The 15,179-nt window shown below is 36.3% G+C and overlaps 4 protein-coding genes and 1 pseudogene across 4 annotated transcripts; 2 read left to right on the top strand and 3 right to left on the bottom strand.

The window, feature by feature from the left end:
- Positions 1-141: 141 nt before the first annotated feature.
- Positions 142-1,556, bottom strand: LOC104771193 (small ribosomal subunit protein eS21y). Its single transcript, XM_010495683.3, has 4 exons — positions 1,381-1,556; positions 834-926; positions 581-713; positions 142-322 (listed from the first exon to the last, which is right to left on the bottom strand). The coding sequence occupies exons 2-4, from the start codon at positions 881-883 to the stop codon at positions 257-259; spliced, it is 249 nt and encodes an 82-aa protein (XP_010493985.1). The 5' UTR covers positions 884-926; positions 1,381-1,556; the 3' UTR covers positions 142-256.
- Positions 1,557-4,101: 2,545 nt separating this feature from the next.
- On the top strand, positions 4,102-4,637 carry LOC104771192 (protein RALF-like 22 pseudogene; annotated as a pseudogene).
- Positions 4,638-10,131: 5,494 nt separating this feature from the next.
- LOC147919275 (uncharacterized) lies at positions 10,132-10,767 on the bottom strand. Its single transcript, XM_087503917.1, has one exon. It carries the CDS (start codon positions 10,765-10,767, stop codon positions 10,132-10,134), a length of 636 nt encoding a protein of 211 aa, XP_087360043.1.
- Positions 10,768-11,057: 290 nt separating this feature from the next.
- Positions 11,058-12,265, bottom strand: LOC147919274 (uncharacterized). Its single transcript, XM_087503916.1, has 2 exons — positions 11,560-12,265; positions 11,058-11,509 (listed from the first exon to the last, which is right to left on the bottom strand). The coding sequence occupies exons 1-2, from the start codon at positions 12,263-12,265 to the stop codon at positions 11,058-11,060; spliced, it is 1,158 nt and encodes a 385-aa protein (XP_087360042.1).
- A 470-nt stretch (positions 12,266-12,735) lies between these two features.
- Positions 12,736-15,179, top strand: LOC104771191 (uncharacterized). The gene is made up of 7 exons (XM_010495680.3): positions 12,736-13,341; positions 13,417-13,494; positions 13,579-13,721; positions 14,131-14,201; positions 14,315-14,410; positions 14,629-14,721; positions 14,866-15,179. Exons 1-7 carry the CDS (start codon positions 12,898-12,900, stop codon positions 14,949-14,951), a joined length of 1,011 nt encoding a protein of 336 aa, XP_010493982.1. The 5' UTR covers positions 12,736-12,897; the 3' UTR covers positions 14,952-15,179.

The raw sequence follows: 15,179 nt of genomic DNA, 5'->3' as shown, positions 1-15,179 counted from the left end.
TTATAGTGTATTCAATCTATTTAGTATTTACTGTGCGAATGATAAGGAGGCCACGAAATCCAAAGCTTTGCAATGATCTAAAGGGTCGAGAAACAGGAGATGCTATATCGTACGTACTGGAGGAAAATTAGAAGAAGACAATCGCGCACAAAAAAGCAATAAGTTCCAAGACTCAAGCCAAAATCATTACTTCAGTATGAGAGATAATCTTTCAGAAAACAAAAAGGACAAGAAATTTAAAGACAGCTTAAAGATCTTAGTTTTGTTTGGCTTCGACCTTCTTCTTCTGCCACAGCCTGTCAACACCACTGTCTGCATCTCCCTGCAATCAAATACATCGTTAATTAAATTAACAGTCTCGAGAGAAAGATTAGCTATATTAGAGTGTTTGTCTAGGAGGAGGAGGAGGATGTTCTATCTTAATCTCCTAAAGGAAGGTAATCCTAAAGCTAACAAATCGGAAAGATGCAATCTCATAAATAAACAAAGTCGACATGAACAGGAAGCAGGAGAACAAGTATTGACGAATTGAGAACACAAGAATACATAAGACTATAGGTAAAAGTGTGTTGTCACAAACCTGGGCACGGACGAAACCGCATAGAGCAAAGGTGGTGAATTGTCCAGTGTAGACGCCATCAGCATCTAAATGACCAATGTTGAGCTGCACAGAGGCATGATCCTTGGATGTGATCAACCGGTTAGTAGCAGAGCTGTATAAGTCAATCAAACAAACAAAAACCAATCTTTCTTAGTTTTGTTTTAGCTCTATGAGAGACCTAAGAATCAATCAATAACATCGACCAAAACTGAAGAAAAAAATGTTCAATTACCATTTCCTAGGAATGTAGAGCTCTGTGACTTGACCCTCTTCGTTTTGCATCTTGAAGATTAGCTTGACGAATAGACGAATCTAAATCCAAAGACTAGAAAACATAACATCTTATGTTAGGCAGGCTACTAGTCCATCTAAGGGATTCAAAACCACAACGATCCAGCATTTCAAAGAAGTTACACTAAAACAGAATAAGAGCAACCAAACCCAACAAAAAAAAAAAAAAAAAAAAATTGAACATACTATGTGATTTATAGCACTCTAGAGCTCTAGGGTTTACCAAAACCACAGATTCACTATCATGACCCTTAATGATTCTATCCCTAATCATCAGCGAAACTATACATCGGCTAAATCCGCGTGAAATGTATAGAGAATCACAGAAATTTTATAAATCGAGGGTACGAAAACTACGATTCGAACAGTTTCCACAAAGAAGATTTCTTTACACATAAACAGATCGTAAAAAACGAGAATACAATGGCGTAGAAACGAAATCAGAGAAAGGAGATGATGAAGTAAAAGAGGGAGATAGACTAGTTTACCTCTGAGGCGGAGAAGCGAAAAGCAAGTGCGGCAACGGGAGAGAAACGATGGAGGAGACATAGCGTTTATACTTAGGGTTACCAAAAACCCTAAATTTTCTTATGGGCTTAGGAGGCCCATGTTGCTAGCTTCCTTAAAATGGCCTGTTATGACTTAATTAGCTTTGCCTTGTTTTGTTTCGACTTCCGAGGTTTGTGTAGTATAAGTAAACTAGTGAACATGTCATTTTTCTTTTTCTTTTTCTTTCGACCCGCATTTATTAAAAATTTAGCAATCCATAAAGCCAAATTAGATCCACACTAATTGCGGATATACATTGGCGTTACATGCTAACTTATTCGTTTTTTTCTTACATTTGTTCGATGAGAAATGAAAGAAAAAAAAAAAAAAAAAAAACGTTTTTCTTGTTTCTTTCAACTTCCTCTAAGTATGTATCATGAAAAAAAATGCTAATATTCTATATTTAAAAAAAAAAAAAAAATGCTAATACTCTTTCGGTGAAGCAAGTCACTGTTGGTTTATTTGAACTTGGTCACTAGACACTGTTGGTTTATTTGTCTAAGATAAGCATAAACAAACAACCAAACCAAACTTCTAGAAGTTTGATTGTTGATTTTGAAGTTTTGCATTTCATCTCTGCATGTTTGTATTGTCAAATATCAATTCACTTTTCTTTGTATATAGAAAAAAAGTATAATTAACTTATGCCTAACTAAATACAGAACTATCGCTTGCTAACCTCAAAATCCAGTGCAGTTGGACTTTGACGCTCCATATCGTTTGAGGAGACAGACAAAGTCAAACATGATACAGTTTGTTCCTTTATGCCACTTTCTTAAAAGGTGGAAAAATACAAGATTCTCCATATCTTTGACTTTGGTACTCTAATTTGTTTTGCCTTGGTCAAAATTGTGTCGGTAAATAATTTGTTTGTGTCTATGGGAGTTTTAACAAGACCAAGAAAAGAAAAAGAGATTACGCAATTGCTGAATGTAAATAACTATCAAATCGTCGTTGTACTCTTTTAAATTCCAATTATAAACTAAATTCTCCTAATTATTTTCTGGTTCTTCTGAACATATCATAACGTCACATTTTAATCATTACTCAATAATCATATACAATGTTTTCTCATTAGTTCGTTAACATTCTGTACATTGATATTAAATTATTAATAGATTGCATTAAGAAACTTCTTTTATGAAGAACATTAGAGTATGTAAGAAACAAAGACAAAAAAAAAAAAAAAAAAAAAAATGTATAATCATTGGTTAAGTGGACAGTTGGTATTTGGGCAAATGGCTAACGCGCAAAGTGATCTGTGTGATTAAACCCATTTTGTTTGTAACGACGGTAGCATCGCATGTTATGCGCCGCGTCTCTTCTGTACTGACGCCAATTATTAACGTCAATCTTTCAAATTTTAAAGATTAGGTTATACGACAATTATACAAAGAAAAAAGACAAGCTATTCGTAACTCTCTGATTGATGTAGATTCCAATTTTTTTTTTTTTTTTTAAAAGGTTGATGTGTATGGATTTTCAACTGGAGTCAAAATCCCAACTCTGGCCGAGCCCAAATACAACCACCACGACTCAACCATCCGGTGGACTTTGATTAACAAATTAATACACACACACGTAACATATATGATACAATAATGCACATATGTTTACACACATACATATAGACATTATAAGTATTTCTTTATAAATAAATGTAGATATTTACATAGAATTCCGTTTACTTGGGCCTTTTAAAAAAAGAAAAGTAAATGTCAAGACTAGTGGAGTAGTGACGATCGTGAAGTTACGTAGGTGCCGGTGTTTGGGAGGAGTGATCTACACGTCTTCAACTTTGTTTTTAAAGAAATATGAGCGGAAGGCCCGCGTACCAATAGTTCTAATTTAAACGGTTATTCATCAAACGTCGGTCGGTGTAGGGTGGATGATGCCGTCTCCCTTTCTCATGCTTCGTAGTTCCTCTAGCTAGTTGCCTAGTTCATACAATTTCATCATTTGTCCGGCCGATGGAGATATATAAAGGTTTTGTGCCTTTTTGAATACAAACCAACCAGAACAATCCCCGTATATGGTTCTACTACGTAGTAAATAGTTCTGCCATTATCTACATTGTCGGCTGTTTTACCAAAATTGAAGCACTCACCGTTTTTTTGCATTTTAACACTAGTGATCTTATTCTTTACACGTTTTTGTAGCATTTTATAGAATACTTCTAATTTGATAAGAAATTATGAAACTGCTAATTATTATGTTTTGGAACATGCATGTCTATATAGTGTTGACGAAAGCTATATATTATATATATATATATATATCTCACCACTCGTCAATTAACTAGAGCAATTGTATTATATGATGCTCACTAATTTACTTATGCTATTGTATTCATCATAAAATTTAAACTAGTCTATTAAAGCCAAACCACTAACAGAAAATATATAAAAAACAATTAACCCCCTTGATCCATTACATTTAATATATATATATATATACCTTTTAAATTGAAGTTTAACTTTTGAAATATTACAGGTTTAACCTATGAAATATTACATATCGAATGCTACAAGTCAACTTTTGAATTGTTTATAAGAAAACATACCGAATAAAAAGTATAACTTAAATATCAAAATCATACACGTATCAAAACCAAAAGTGATGGTGTTTCCGTAAATATTATTGATTTATAAGAGCCTAAAGACCACAGCTAGCTAGAGCCTTGTTGTCTTCAGCTGTAAAACTCAAAGACGACAAAGAGTTTGACAAACCTCTGATTCAGTCAGAAGGTTTTGTAAGGAAAAATGGTGAACTCTCGTATAATCTACGTCGTCGTTACGATTCTCTTGATCGTGACCGTGGCCGTTGAAGCAGGTGGATACGAAGACTCTTTGGGGTTCGTGGTGCGAACCGGAACCTCTTCTGAATGCAAAGGATCAATCGCGGACTGTATAGCCGAAGATGAAGAGTTCGAATTCGATTCTGAGATCAGCAGGCGCATTTTAGCTTCCAAGAAGTACGTAAGCTACGGTGCAATGAGGAAGAACAATGTTCCTTGTTCTCGACGCGGTGCGTCTTACTACAACTGTAAACGCGGCGCTCAGGCTAACCCTTACAGCCGCGGATGCAGCAAAATCACGAGGTGCAGACGTTAAATTGGAATTTACTGTTTTACCTTTCTCGTTCCTGTCCTCTTTTTTTTTTTACCTTGTTCGTTTTTTTTTTTTTTTTTTTTGCTTTGTTTGGATATATTTTATTAAATTGGAATTTACTGTTTTACCTTTCTCGTTCCTGTCCTCTTTTTTTTTACCTTGTTCGTTTTTTTTTTTTTTTTTTTTTTTTTGCTTTGTTTGGATATATTTTATACATATGTATGTAATTTACTTCACTTGTGGAGATTTTGGTTTCATTGTCATTTGTTAAACAAAGTCTCGTTATAAATTATACATACAGATGCGTGTATTTATGAAGATGCTCTTCGTTATTACATGTACATGAGTCGGAAAGAATTATTAAAAGCAGAATTGTGTCGTTTCTTTGTTTGGTTGTCGGTGGCATGTTGGTTTATCTCATTATCTGGTAAACATGGGGGGCCATATCAGGGCCTAACACCAAACATGAATAAAGAAAATTATTTCATGGTCATATTAATTTAATCAATTACTCATGTATTTATAAACATAAATCGAGATATATATATATATATATATATATATTACATATGTGTAGTTTTTTTAAATTACATGTTAAGTTGATATGAGAATATATACTTTTCTCTTATAAAAAAAAAATGTAAAACGAAACCTAAGTTTAAGAATCCACAATATTTTAAGGATATACAAAATAAAAATTAGTATATAAAATTCATGTAAAAAATACCAAAAAACATTTATATTGAATCGAACAGATATATATGTATTTGGATTATAGTATTATGCTAAAGCCCGGGTTGAAATTCATTTTATTTATATTGTAATTTTTATATAAAATCTAATTTATGTGATTGTTTTTAAAAGTTTTTTGAATAAAACATTATGCAATAAAATCATATACTAAATATGATGGCTTGAAAAAAGAGACATATTTTGTAGGTTTTATATGTTAATGATTCTAGATAAACCTGTGCTATAACAATGGTTAATTTTATTTTATACAAAATTTTGTATATTTTATATTTTAAAATAAAATTTTAATTTCTTGTATTAGTTTATGTATGTGAAGTTATTTCAACAATGTATATTCTACATCATGATTTTAATGTCATTATAAGACATAATTTTGTAAATTTGGTTTTTAAAAAGCGAATTATTATATTATGAGTAATTTAATATATTATTATACTTTTTGTTTTAATATTCTTGAATTTTTGAAATTCTTTCATATTATAGTGACATATTACTCACATTGCTATAACAAATCATTTTAGAGTGTTTACAGTTTCGAACTTTTATATCAAGTTTCAATATTTTAAAAATATTTCAAAATAAAATATTTAAAATTTATTATATTATATAAAATTATATAATTAAAAAAAATATGAAATTAAATTTAAATATTGAAATTTTGACTCGTTACTCAGTAATTTTTTTAATTCAATAGATATTATTTAAAAAAATATTACTAAAGCTTAAATATTTTATAAATTGAACAATTTATATTTGTTTTTAAAAATTCAACTTATGGTATATCTGGAAATAAAACTATTTTTTAGTTATAATAAATAATATGATAATTTATTTGTTTCACAAAATAGACTCATATATAAAAATGAGAGGTGAAGTATAATGATAATTAACAAATTAATATGTTAATTTAGATATCAAAAGATTTTAATATGAATAATTCAATAAAAGAAATTAATATGGTAAGTTAGATGATATCAAATGATTTTTTAGAATATTTTTTTTAAGATTTTCGTAAATAGATTAAAGTTGCACCCACTATTTAACTTGTAACTAGTTAATCTATCAATTAATATATAACCTATTTGTAACCAACTTATTAAAATTATAAAGTCTACAAAACAATGTTGTGTACTTCCGTTTTATTATAAAGGGGATTTGTATATTTGCGTGAGATGTTTTGTAATAAGATACTTTTTACTCGTTCGAAATCTTTTTTTTTTTTTTTCGTTTTGGATCATAATAAGATTTGTTTTGGTATTTTTCACAACATTAATTAGTTCTAAAATGACAGAACGTAAATTTAAAATCTTTCAATCTTGTTGCAGATTATTAGACTACTATAACCAAAGTTGTGTTTGATAAAACTGATTGAAAATATGATAATGAAAACGATGGCTCTCTCCTTCCCCCCTGACACTCTTTAGTGACATCGATAGGGAAGTCTCGAATACCACTATCGCGAGGCAAAACCGAAAGCTTTTCAGGACTCTTATGATTTTACCTTTAAAAATATATAATTATATTTTGTTATATTAATTTTAAACCGACGCGATGTAGAAGACATTATCTATTTTGTTAGGAAGTCAACATAGAATTTGATGATCATTGTTATTTTGTTTTTATTTTTATTTTGGCAAGGTTACAACCTATAGGTTAAACTCATATATAACCAACCCCTACATATTTTTTTTTTAACACGAAAATTGCATTAATTATGAAGAGTTGTTATAGAGTTGTAAATAGCCTGGATACAAACTGGAATAGTTAAATAAATTCTTCGGTCTGTTGCTGCATTATTTTGATCTTTAGCTAGCTTATCCGCAAGAGTATTTGCTTCGCGTGCAGTCCACTTAAATTCAACGGATTCAAAACATGATGCCCATTCTTTGATCTCTTCAAGCCAATTGTATATGTCAAACCGAGTTTTATTCTCATGTAAGTATTGAACCAAAAACTGACTGTCACCTTCAAAGATCACCTTTCTATATCCACTCAGCCATGACTGTTGCATTGCAAGGCAGAGACTTTGGCATTCAGCTTCAAGGGCTGTCGATACTATCATTCCAGTCTGTTGGCCCGCTTCTTTAAAACCACCTCTATCATCTCGGATTAACCAGGCAGCAGTTGCTCGTCGGTTACCATCTAAAAAGCTTCCATCATAATTACACTTAACCCAATCCATTGGAGGTTTCTTCCATATTTGACTCTGTGAACGTTGAAAAGCTCCATGGTTGTTAACAGTGACTTGAGACTGGTTGTGTGACTGATTGGAACCTAAAGATACCCATTCCTCTGTCTCCTGTTTTGCTTCTCTAAGATCACTTTGCCAACTCTTGTTCAGGTTCTGGAAAGTTAACTTATTCCTGCTTGTCCATAGTTTCCACAGTATCCAAAATGGAAGATGCGATTGTCGATCATAAATTCTACGGTGTTTGTGGAAATCAAAGATCCTTCTTATCTTAACTTCAACAGAGCTGCAGGGTCAAATAGGCAATGGATTGGAATAGCTGAAGCACGCCATATTTGTTGTGCGTGTGGACACGTGAAAAAGAGATGTTCTGTGGTTTCTATCTCTATAGTACAACGTTTGCAGTAGTCATCTGATGATATATGTCTCCGATCTAGTTCAGCTCCTGTAGCCAAAGCATTTGAAAGTAGACGCCATAAGAAGTGTTTAAACTTTGGTGGAGTTCTAATTCTCCAGATTTCACTCTTGAGCAAAGGATCTCCGTCTGGTGGACGAACATCAACAGGTAGATCCGGATGATGAGTAGCAAGCCAATAACCTGATTTCACAGTATATAAACCATTTTTTGTATAGTGCCATCCTAGATAATCATTGTGTTGCCACCTACTAGTCTTGATTGATAGGATCGTAGTAACATCGTCTACATGGACTCTGTTTTGTACCAATGGAACATTCCAGCCACTTTTATCAGGAAGTAAGAGATCTTCTATAGTAGGGGTGTCGTCCAAAAGGTTATAGGAGCTTTCCGTGGTGGCCGTGGGGGGGGGGGGGGGGGGTGAATAGGAAGCCAAGGATCTGTCCAGGTTTGTATTTGATGTCCATCACCAACAATGTACCGTAAACCTTTCCTTAGTAAATCTCGTCCAAGTAGAATTGACTGCCAACCGAAAGAAGGCTGAACTCCCCTGTTGGCATTGAGGATACACGAATTTGTAAAATATCTTCCTCTCATAACACGCGACAGCAGACTATTGGGGTTTTGTAGGATTCTCCAGGCTTGTTTCGCTAATAACGCCTCATTGAATTTCTCTATATCTCGAAAGCCAAGTCCTCCCTCCTTTTTTGAATATTTCATACGGTCCCATGCTACCCAGTGTGTTGCCTTTCCTTGTTGTTGAGAGTTCCACCAGTAGTGTGCGATTACTCTTTCAATATCTTCACAAATACCTTTAGGGAGTTTAAAACAATTCATGGTATAGACTGGCATGGCAATTGCAATGGCTTTCAGAAGAATCTCCTTACCACCTTGGGAGAGGAATTTGTTACTCCAGCCTTTTGTCTTACCCCGAACATTCTCGATAATGTATTGGAAAAGTTCAATCTTCTTGCGTCCAAACTGTTCTGGAAGCCCCAAATATTTACCACAACCTCCCTCATTGTGTATTTGCAGGAACCGTCTTAACCGTGTTTTGGTTGATTCACTAACCCTGTTTCCAAACGTTATGGCTGATTTCCTGACATTTACTTGCTGTCCTGATGCTCTCTCATATTGTGTTAGGATTTCTTTGATTGCCATGCAGGAGCCTAGGTTAGCTTGGCAGAAGAACAGAGAGTCATCAGCAAATAGAAGGTGAGTGATTGGAGGACTACCATTACTGATCTTGATTCCTCGAATTTCTTCTTTCCGCTCAGCTCTCTTCATCAAATGGCTCAGAACTTCAGCGCAGAGAATAAAAAGGTATGGTGATAGCGGATCACCTTGGCGTATTCCTCTCTCAGGTTGAATAAAGCCTTGGGGATTACCATTGATGTTAACCGAGAAAGTTGGTGTACGAACACATGTCATAATCCATTGAATCCACTTAGTATCAAACCAAAATCTGAACATCGTTTCTTGTAAGAAATCCCACTCCAATCTATCATAGGCCTTCGTGATGTCCGTCTTGATTGCTAGAAAAGAGTTTGCACATCGCCGTTTAACTTTGAGGGCATGAATAAGTTCATGTGCTATGAGCACATTGTCTGTAATGACTCTTCCTGGTATAAAGGCTGCTTGTTCTTCAGATATGATGGCATTCAGTTGCTCTTTGAGTCTTGATACCAAGATTTTGGATATGATTTTGTAGCTAACATTGCAGAGAGCTATCAGCCTGAATTCACTCATATGTCGGGCACCTTCTGTTTTTGGAATTAGGCAGATATTAGTATGGTTGAGTGATGTATCAAAAGCCCCGTTGGTGAAAAACTCATTGACCTCATGAATGATTGCTCAAAAATGTTGTCTCCCAAAAATGTTGATAAAAACCTCCAGTAAACCCATCAGGTCCAGGAGCTTTTGTGGCTCCTATAGCAAATATCGCACTCTGTATTTCCTCTTCAGTAACAGGTTTCATAAGATCTTCATTCATCTCTGTTGTTACTCTGGATTCGAAGTCATGGAAAACGTGATAGTGGTTGTTCTTTGGTGACAATTCACTCTTGAAGAGATTGGTGAAATATTGCTGTGCTACAGAGCCTATATCTGAATCTCCGCAGTGCTCATTTCCCATATCATCAAGAATAGAATATAATCTGTTCCTGGCCGTATGACTCTTGGCAGTAGCAAAGAAATACTTTGTGTTACGGTCTCCAGAGGACATCTATTGTTTTCTACTCTTAACTCGCCAAAATTCTTCCTCATTTGCATAAGCAGACGATAATTTCTGTCGAAGATTCTGTATTTGTCGTGTCAGAGCTCTATCAGAATGTGCTTTGTCTATCAGCGATTTCAGAACTGTGATCTCCTCTCTTGAATTTGATCTGTTGCAGCGTTTCCATTGAGATATTGCTTTTCTACAAGCTCGCAACCTGTTACTTAAGTTGGTAATATTCCCCTGGTTACTACGGTTCCAACCTTGGTTCACTACTGCACTAAACCCATCTCTATTTGACAATCTATTGTCATAATAAAACTGACCTCTCCTGGGGTTAAAATCATTAGTTATGGTGGTGATAACCGGTCTATGATCACTCTCAATGAGCTCCAAAAATTCAGTATGAGAAGCTGGAAATTGGGCTAGCCATTCATTATTGGCCATTGTTCTATCTAGACAGCATGCTACATCATGTGAATAGCGTTTGCCTGACCATGAGAAAGGATCACCATGATGTTTCAAATCATGAAAGTCACAAGCCTGAATCATATTTCTAAACTCTGCAAAAGAACTCTCAGGACGAGCAGGGCCACCTCTCTTTTCATGGTTACCCCTGATTTCATTAAAATCTCCTATAGTCATCCATGGACCAGTTCTATTTACTGCAATTCTCTCCAATCTTTCCCAAATCAAGTGTCTAAGAGATGGATTTGGATTGCCATATACACAAGACAAATAGAAACCAAATCCATTAATTTTAACATAAGTGTCTACAAGATTTGGGGATTGAAAAAGAACTGAAACATAAATATTACTATGCCATAGAAGAGCTATGCCACCACTTAAACCTACAGGGGGAACTGTTACTACACGGTCATACCCTAACTCAGCACACACAGACCTGACTGCATCATCTCCTTGCTTTGTTTCCATTAGGCATATGATGTCTGGAGAATAAATTTTCTTAATCTCCTTGAGACGTCGAACTGCGAGGTCATTGCCCAGTCCTCTACAGTTCCAAGCGGTTGTCCTCGTGGGGGAAATGGTGGTTCAGGGCCCACCGCGCCTCCTTCAAGTCGTTGGGGAGATAAGTTGTCTCCCGAGATGGTCGCATAGTCTCCAACATCCATGCGTGCAGAGCTTTCTGGCCTTTCTGTGTACTCAAGATAATCTTCTCGCTTACGCTTACCATTTGCCTTCGAGTCTTCAGCAGTTAGGATCTTCGAGTGTTGTTGGTTGTGAGCATTAGGAGGCTCATTCATTGTGTGATTGCCAGGGTCAACATCATCATGTTGGGGGTCTTCATCATTGATAGCTTCCTCTTGGACTTCAACATTTTGCATTAGCTCATTTCTTTGGTCAGCTTCGACTTGTTCCTCCTCATCTAACTCACGGATATCACAGCCCCATGTGGATGACCAACAGGTGGGAAACCTTCATCATCATCAGGGTCTTCATGAGGTTCATCTCCTCCATTTTGCAAGATACACGCTCCAGTATCATGAGTTAACATACCACAAACTTCGCAGAAGCCACGGAGCCTTTCAAATCTGAATCGCAGGAGAGTATTGACACCAGTGCAGAATTGGAAATGCCTCTGGAACTGGAGAGGGAGATGAATATCCCAATGAATCTGTACTCGTACAAACTCCACACGAGCAGCCGCTTTAGCATCATAGTCCACATCCATGAGGTTACCAATTGAACGACCAATGTAGGAAATGACCTCACGATTAAGATACTGAAAGGGGATGCCACGGATTTGAATCCAGAAGGGAATGAAATCCATTAGAGGTGGATTGTCATTCGGGAACCATCGCTGAAGAACCAGCATACGATCATTGAAGGCCCAAGGACCGCGGCGGAGAACCAATTCAAGTTCTTCTTCAGTCGGGAAGATGAATTGGAAGTTATTGCCAGCCACAATTCGGCCATGAATCAATCCAGCCTGACCCCAGATTCGAGGCATCGATGCAATGATAGAGCGTAGGTTTTGACGACAAGGCATGACAGGACGACCCATGAGGATGAACCGGGTTTCCGCCGCTGCAACAGCAACAACATCCGCCAGAATTGCAACAGGGGCATCATCCGCTCCCAAATTGATGTCTTGGACCGCTCTTCTCAGATTATCAGCCATAAGAAAAAAACACTGTAATAACGGAGTGGGAAGGTTGTAATTGCTGATATCGGGATAGAATTGTGTATCTTGTGATGATCTCTCAGGAGGCTTTTATAGAGATAGGTTCGAGTAATAACCGTCCCATGAGCATCATGAAGATAAAAGTGCTTCGTGGAGATAACCACCATCGAGACGTGGAGGAACTGCTCCACGACGCCGGCGCAACTGTCACAAACCGCTCTCCAGGGGACGGATTTGAAATTCGAAAACCAGAAAATAACCGTCTGAAAAATCGCATTCTCAATCGCCCTTTCTCTCATTTTTGAAAAATTAACCCCTACATATTTTAATATGATATTCACAGTTTTTCAAAAAAAAAAAAAAAAAAGAAAAAAAAAAAAACAAGATGATAAGATCGTACTTTAGTGGGTCGGGCCTTAGTACCTCTTAACGGGTTTCTTTAATGGGCTACAATAAATGAAATAAAGAAGATACGCATTTGATTGCTTGTCCGGTTGTCCCTAATTAATGGCTTCTTTGATTAACGAAAAATCAAATTTGCTCACTCTACCTAACTGTCTTTTTCTCTCTATTCTCCAATTTCAAAGATAAATGTGGATTCACCAAAGAATCAGAGGAAGGACGCGACGATGGTGAATTCGTACATACCTCTTCGTTTCACCATTTTCTTCTCCTTCTCCATCGCAGCAGCTTCGTCCTTCAAACTCCATTCCCTTTCCCATACTCCGTCGTCGTTGCCAAAAGCCACCGCCGACGATCTTATCTCTGTTCTCGGACCATCCTACGCCGCGTCGTCCCTCAACCCAATCGTATCTCGAGATATCAAATCGTGTCTCAGATTCCTCGTCCCTTTCAAACTGGATAAACCTAAACCCGAATTCGGACGATGTTCGCTTCGCACTGGACTCTGTTCAGGTAAAATCGAAGCCGTTGAGAGGCTGAGCAAGGTTGAAGAGGAGAATTCTCTTATCTGGTGGCCACCGGAGCCGATTCTGGAGCTTGCTCGTCTCGCTGTTGATTCCGGTGGTGATCCCGGTTCAATCCAGCGAACTCTCGATCCCAAAATGATCCCGGTTTGTTCTTTGTTCGTTAGATTGTGGATATTGTCGTTGAATTGAATTGGTTTAAACTCGGTTTACGTGCTGTAGGTTCCTAATGTTGAACGATCAAGAAAAGATAAATGTCAGCTCACAAGAACTCCATATGGTCGTCACTTTATAGCAGAGGTATAAAGCTATTTTTTTGAATCAGTATTGGTGTGTTTTTTTTTTTTTAAATCTCATGATCTTATTGATGATGCTGGTGAACAGGAAGTGAACTCATATTTCGAGTTCTTGTTTCAACTAATTGAATCTAGGGGACCTAGTGTTGGCTTGAATGTGTCACTGACTAGATATGATTTGTTCCATGGTCACCTGTTTCTTGCCTCAGATACTGGACGCCTTGGGATACTGTAAGTCTTCTTTGTCTTCTTAATATGCATTACACACTTGACATATTAACAAGGAAGGATCATGTTCTGTTACTGAATTCAGTTTGAATCCCGTGTAAAGAATTGAGACCCTTTGATAGGCACTGGAATAGTAGAAGTAAGGAAGGTGGAAAACAAATTAAGGAGGTCTTTACCATTTAGTTAATTGTGGGAGCCTTTAGACTTTGGTTCGTTCTCTTTTGTTCTTATATGTAACCAACAGTTCATGATCAGTAAATAAAGAATGGTTTATGACTTATCACCCTTGTTGCAATATTTCTAGAAGTTGAACATAAGTAATGGTTTATGGAAGAAGTTTCTAGAAATATACTTACAAGGTTGAACTAGATTTTAGCTAGTGTTGTTGATCAGTATCTTTTGCTGATGGTAGGTTTCATGCTAAAGAGTATCCAGCTTATGACAAGAAAGTGTTTCCTTACAACATGGGATATTGCCAGAGAGGTAATTTGTGTTCTTGTCCATGTGACTGTGATCTTTCTTGCATTGAAATACAGAAATGGTCACATAAATTCCTTGAATCTTCAGTTTTATAATTGTAGCTTCTTTTGTGTTAGGATCTGATGTGACGTACGATGATTCAATGAACTTGAGGAATATCCTCTGGCTTGCACCGTTACCCAGCAACTCTAGTCCAGGTTGGGTTGCTCCAGGTATCATTTACTTCTCTTGTCATCTCCGAGAGTAATAAAAAAGATTTAACTTTCCTAAAAAAATCTGAACACTTTTCCTTTCATGACCTTCGGTCTGACATTCCTTTTGATTCGTACAAACACGTATCTGTGACTACTCTTGTTCATTCCAGAAATTTCTCTTGTGGTACGTTCTTTTGAATCGCGTGAAGCAACTGTAATGTTTAATTGATCCATAGGTGTACTTGTGGTGCTTGATGCACGCCCAGATGGAATCATATACCGAGATCTTATCCCTAAGTATGTTCAGTTTGTAAGAACAATATACGAAGGTTTGAACAAACTCTAAGCCGTGTCTAATCTCACTCATCCTCTATTTGCTTCATTGTATATCACATTTGATTAGACATGCACTCAAAAATCTCTTACAGAATTAGGATCTATTGTAACTTTTCTGTCTTATCTTTCTCCATCAGATGATTTGGGAACAACGGCAGTTGATGTCAATTACTTGAATGTCGGAACTACTCAGGAACCTGACTATCAGCTTTTCATGTGCTGAAACCAGTTAGACGTTGGCGATTACGCAGTTGTCTGATTCGAGAATTTGATTAAGATAAGTTACTGGCGATGGTCTAAGCTCAAGAACGTTCCAGTTGGTTGCAAATATTTAGACAGGTGTGAAGTATTGTGGGTTGCAAATAGCTTTAACAATGTGTTAGGTAATTGTATCCAAAGTGACATTGGTGATGTAAATTAATTTCATCAATAACATATTAAAGATTTATTA

The sequence above is a fragment of the Camelina sativa genome, chromosome 20 (genome assembly GCF_030686135.1).
Source record: "Camelina sativa cultivar CO46 ecotype springtype chromosome 20, ASM3068613v1".
Lineage (NCBI taxonomy): Eukaryota > Viridiplantae > Streptophyta > Magnoliopsida > Brassicales > Brassicaceae > Camelina > Camelina sativa.
The sequence above is the reverse complement of the archived record's forward strand: the minus strand, read 5'-3'. Positions and strand labels throughout refer to the sequence as shown.

What these genes read in the sequence shown, in the direction of transcription:
- LOC104771193 (XM_010495683.3), bottom strand. Translation starts at nt 883, where the DNA reads ATGCAAAACGAAGAGGGTCAAGTCACAGAGCTCTACATTCCTAGGAAA. An exon ending in CTCTACATTCCTAGGAAATG is followed by an intron (nt 714 to 833) that starts GTAATTGAACAT and finishes TGACTTATACAG; the next exon opens with CTCTGCTACTAACCGGTTGA. An exon ending in GCGGTTTCGTCCGTGCCCAG is followed by an intron (nt 323 to 580) that starts GTTTGTGACAAC and finishes ATTTGATTGCAG; the next exon opens with GGAGATGCAGACAGTGGTGT.
- LOC147919275 (XM_087503917.1), bottom strand. Translation starts at nt 10,767, where the DNA reads ATGACTATAGGAGATTTTAATGAAATCAGGGGTAACCATGAAAAGAGA.
- LOC147919274 (XM_087503916.1), bottom strand. Translation starts at nt 12,265, where the DNA reads ATGGCTGATAATCTGAGAAGAGCGGTCCAAGACATCAATTTGGGAGCG. An exon ending in AGACCCTGATGATGATGAAG is followed by an intron (nt 11,510 to 11,559) that starts GTTTCCCACCTG and finishes TCCGTGAGTTAG; the next exon opens with ATGAGGAGGAACAAGTCGAA.
- LOC104771191 (XM_010495680.3), top strand. Translation starts at nt 12,898, where the DNA reads ATGGTGAATTCGTACATACCTCTTCGTTTCACCATTTTCTTCTCCTTC. An exon ending in GTCGTCACTTTATAGCAGAG is followed by an intron (nt 13,495 to 13,578) that starts GTATAAAGCTAT and finishes GCTGGTGAACAG; the next exon opens with GAAGTGAACTCATATTTCGA. An exon ending in CATGGGATATTGCCAGAGAG is followed by an intron (nt 14,202 to 14,314) that starts GTAATTTGTGTT and finishes CTTTTGTGTTAG; the next exon opens with GATCTGATGTGACGTACGAT.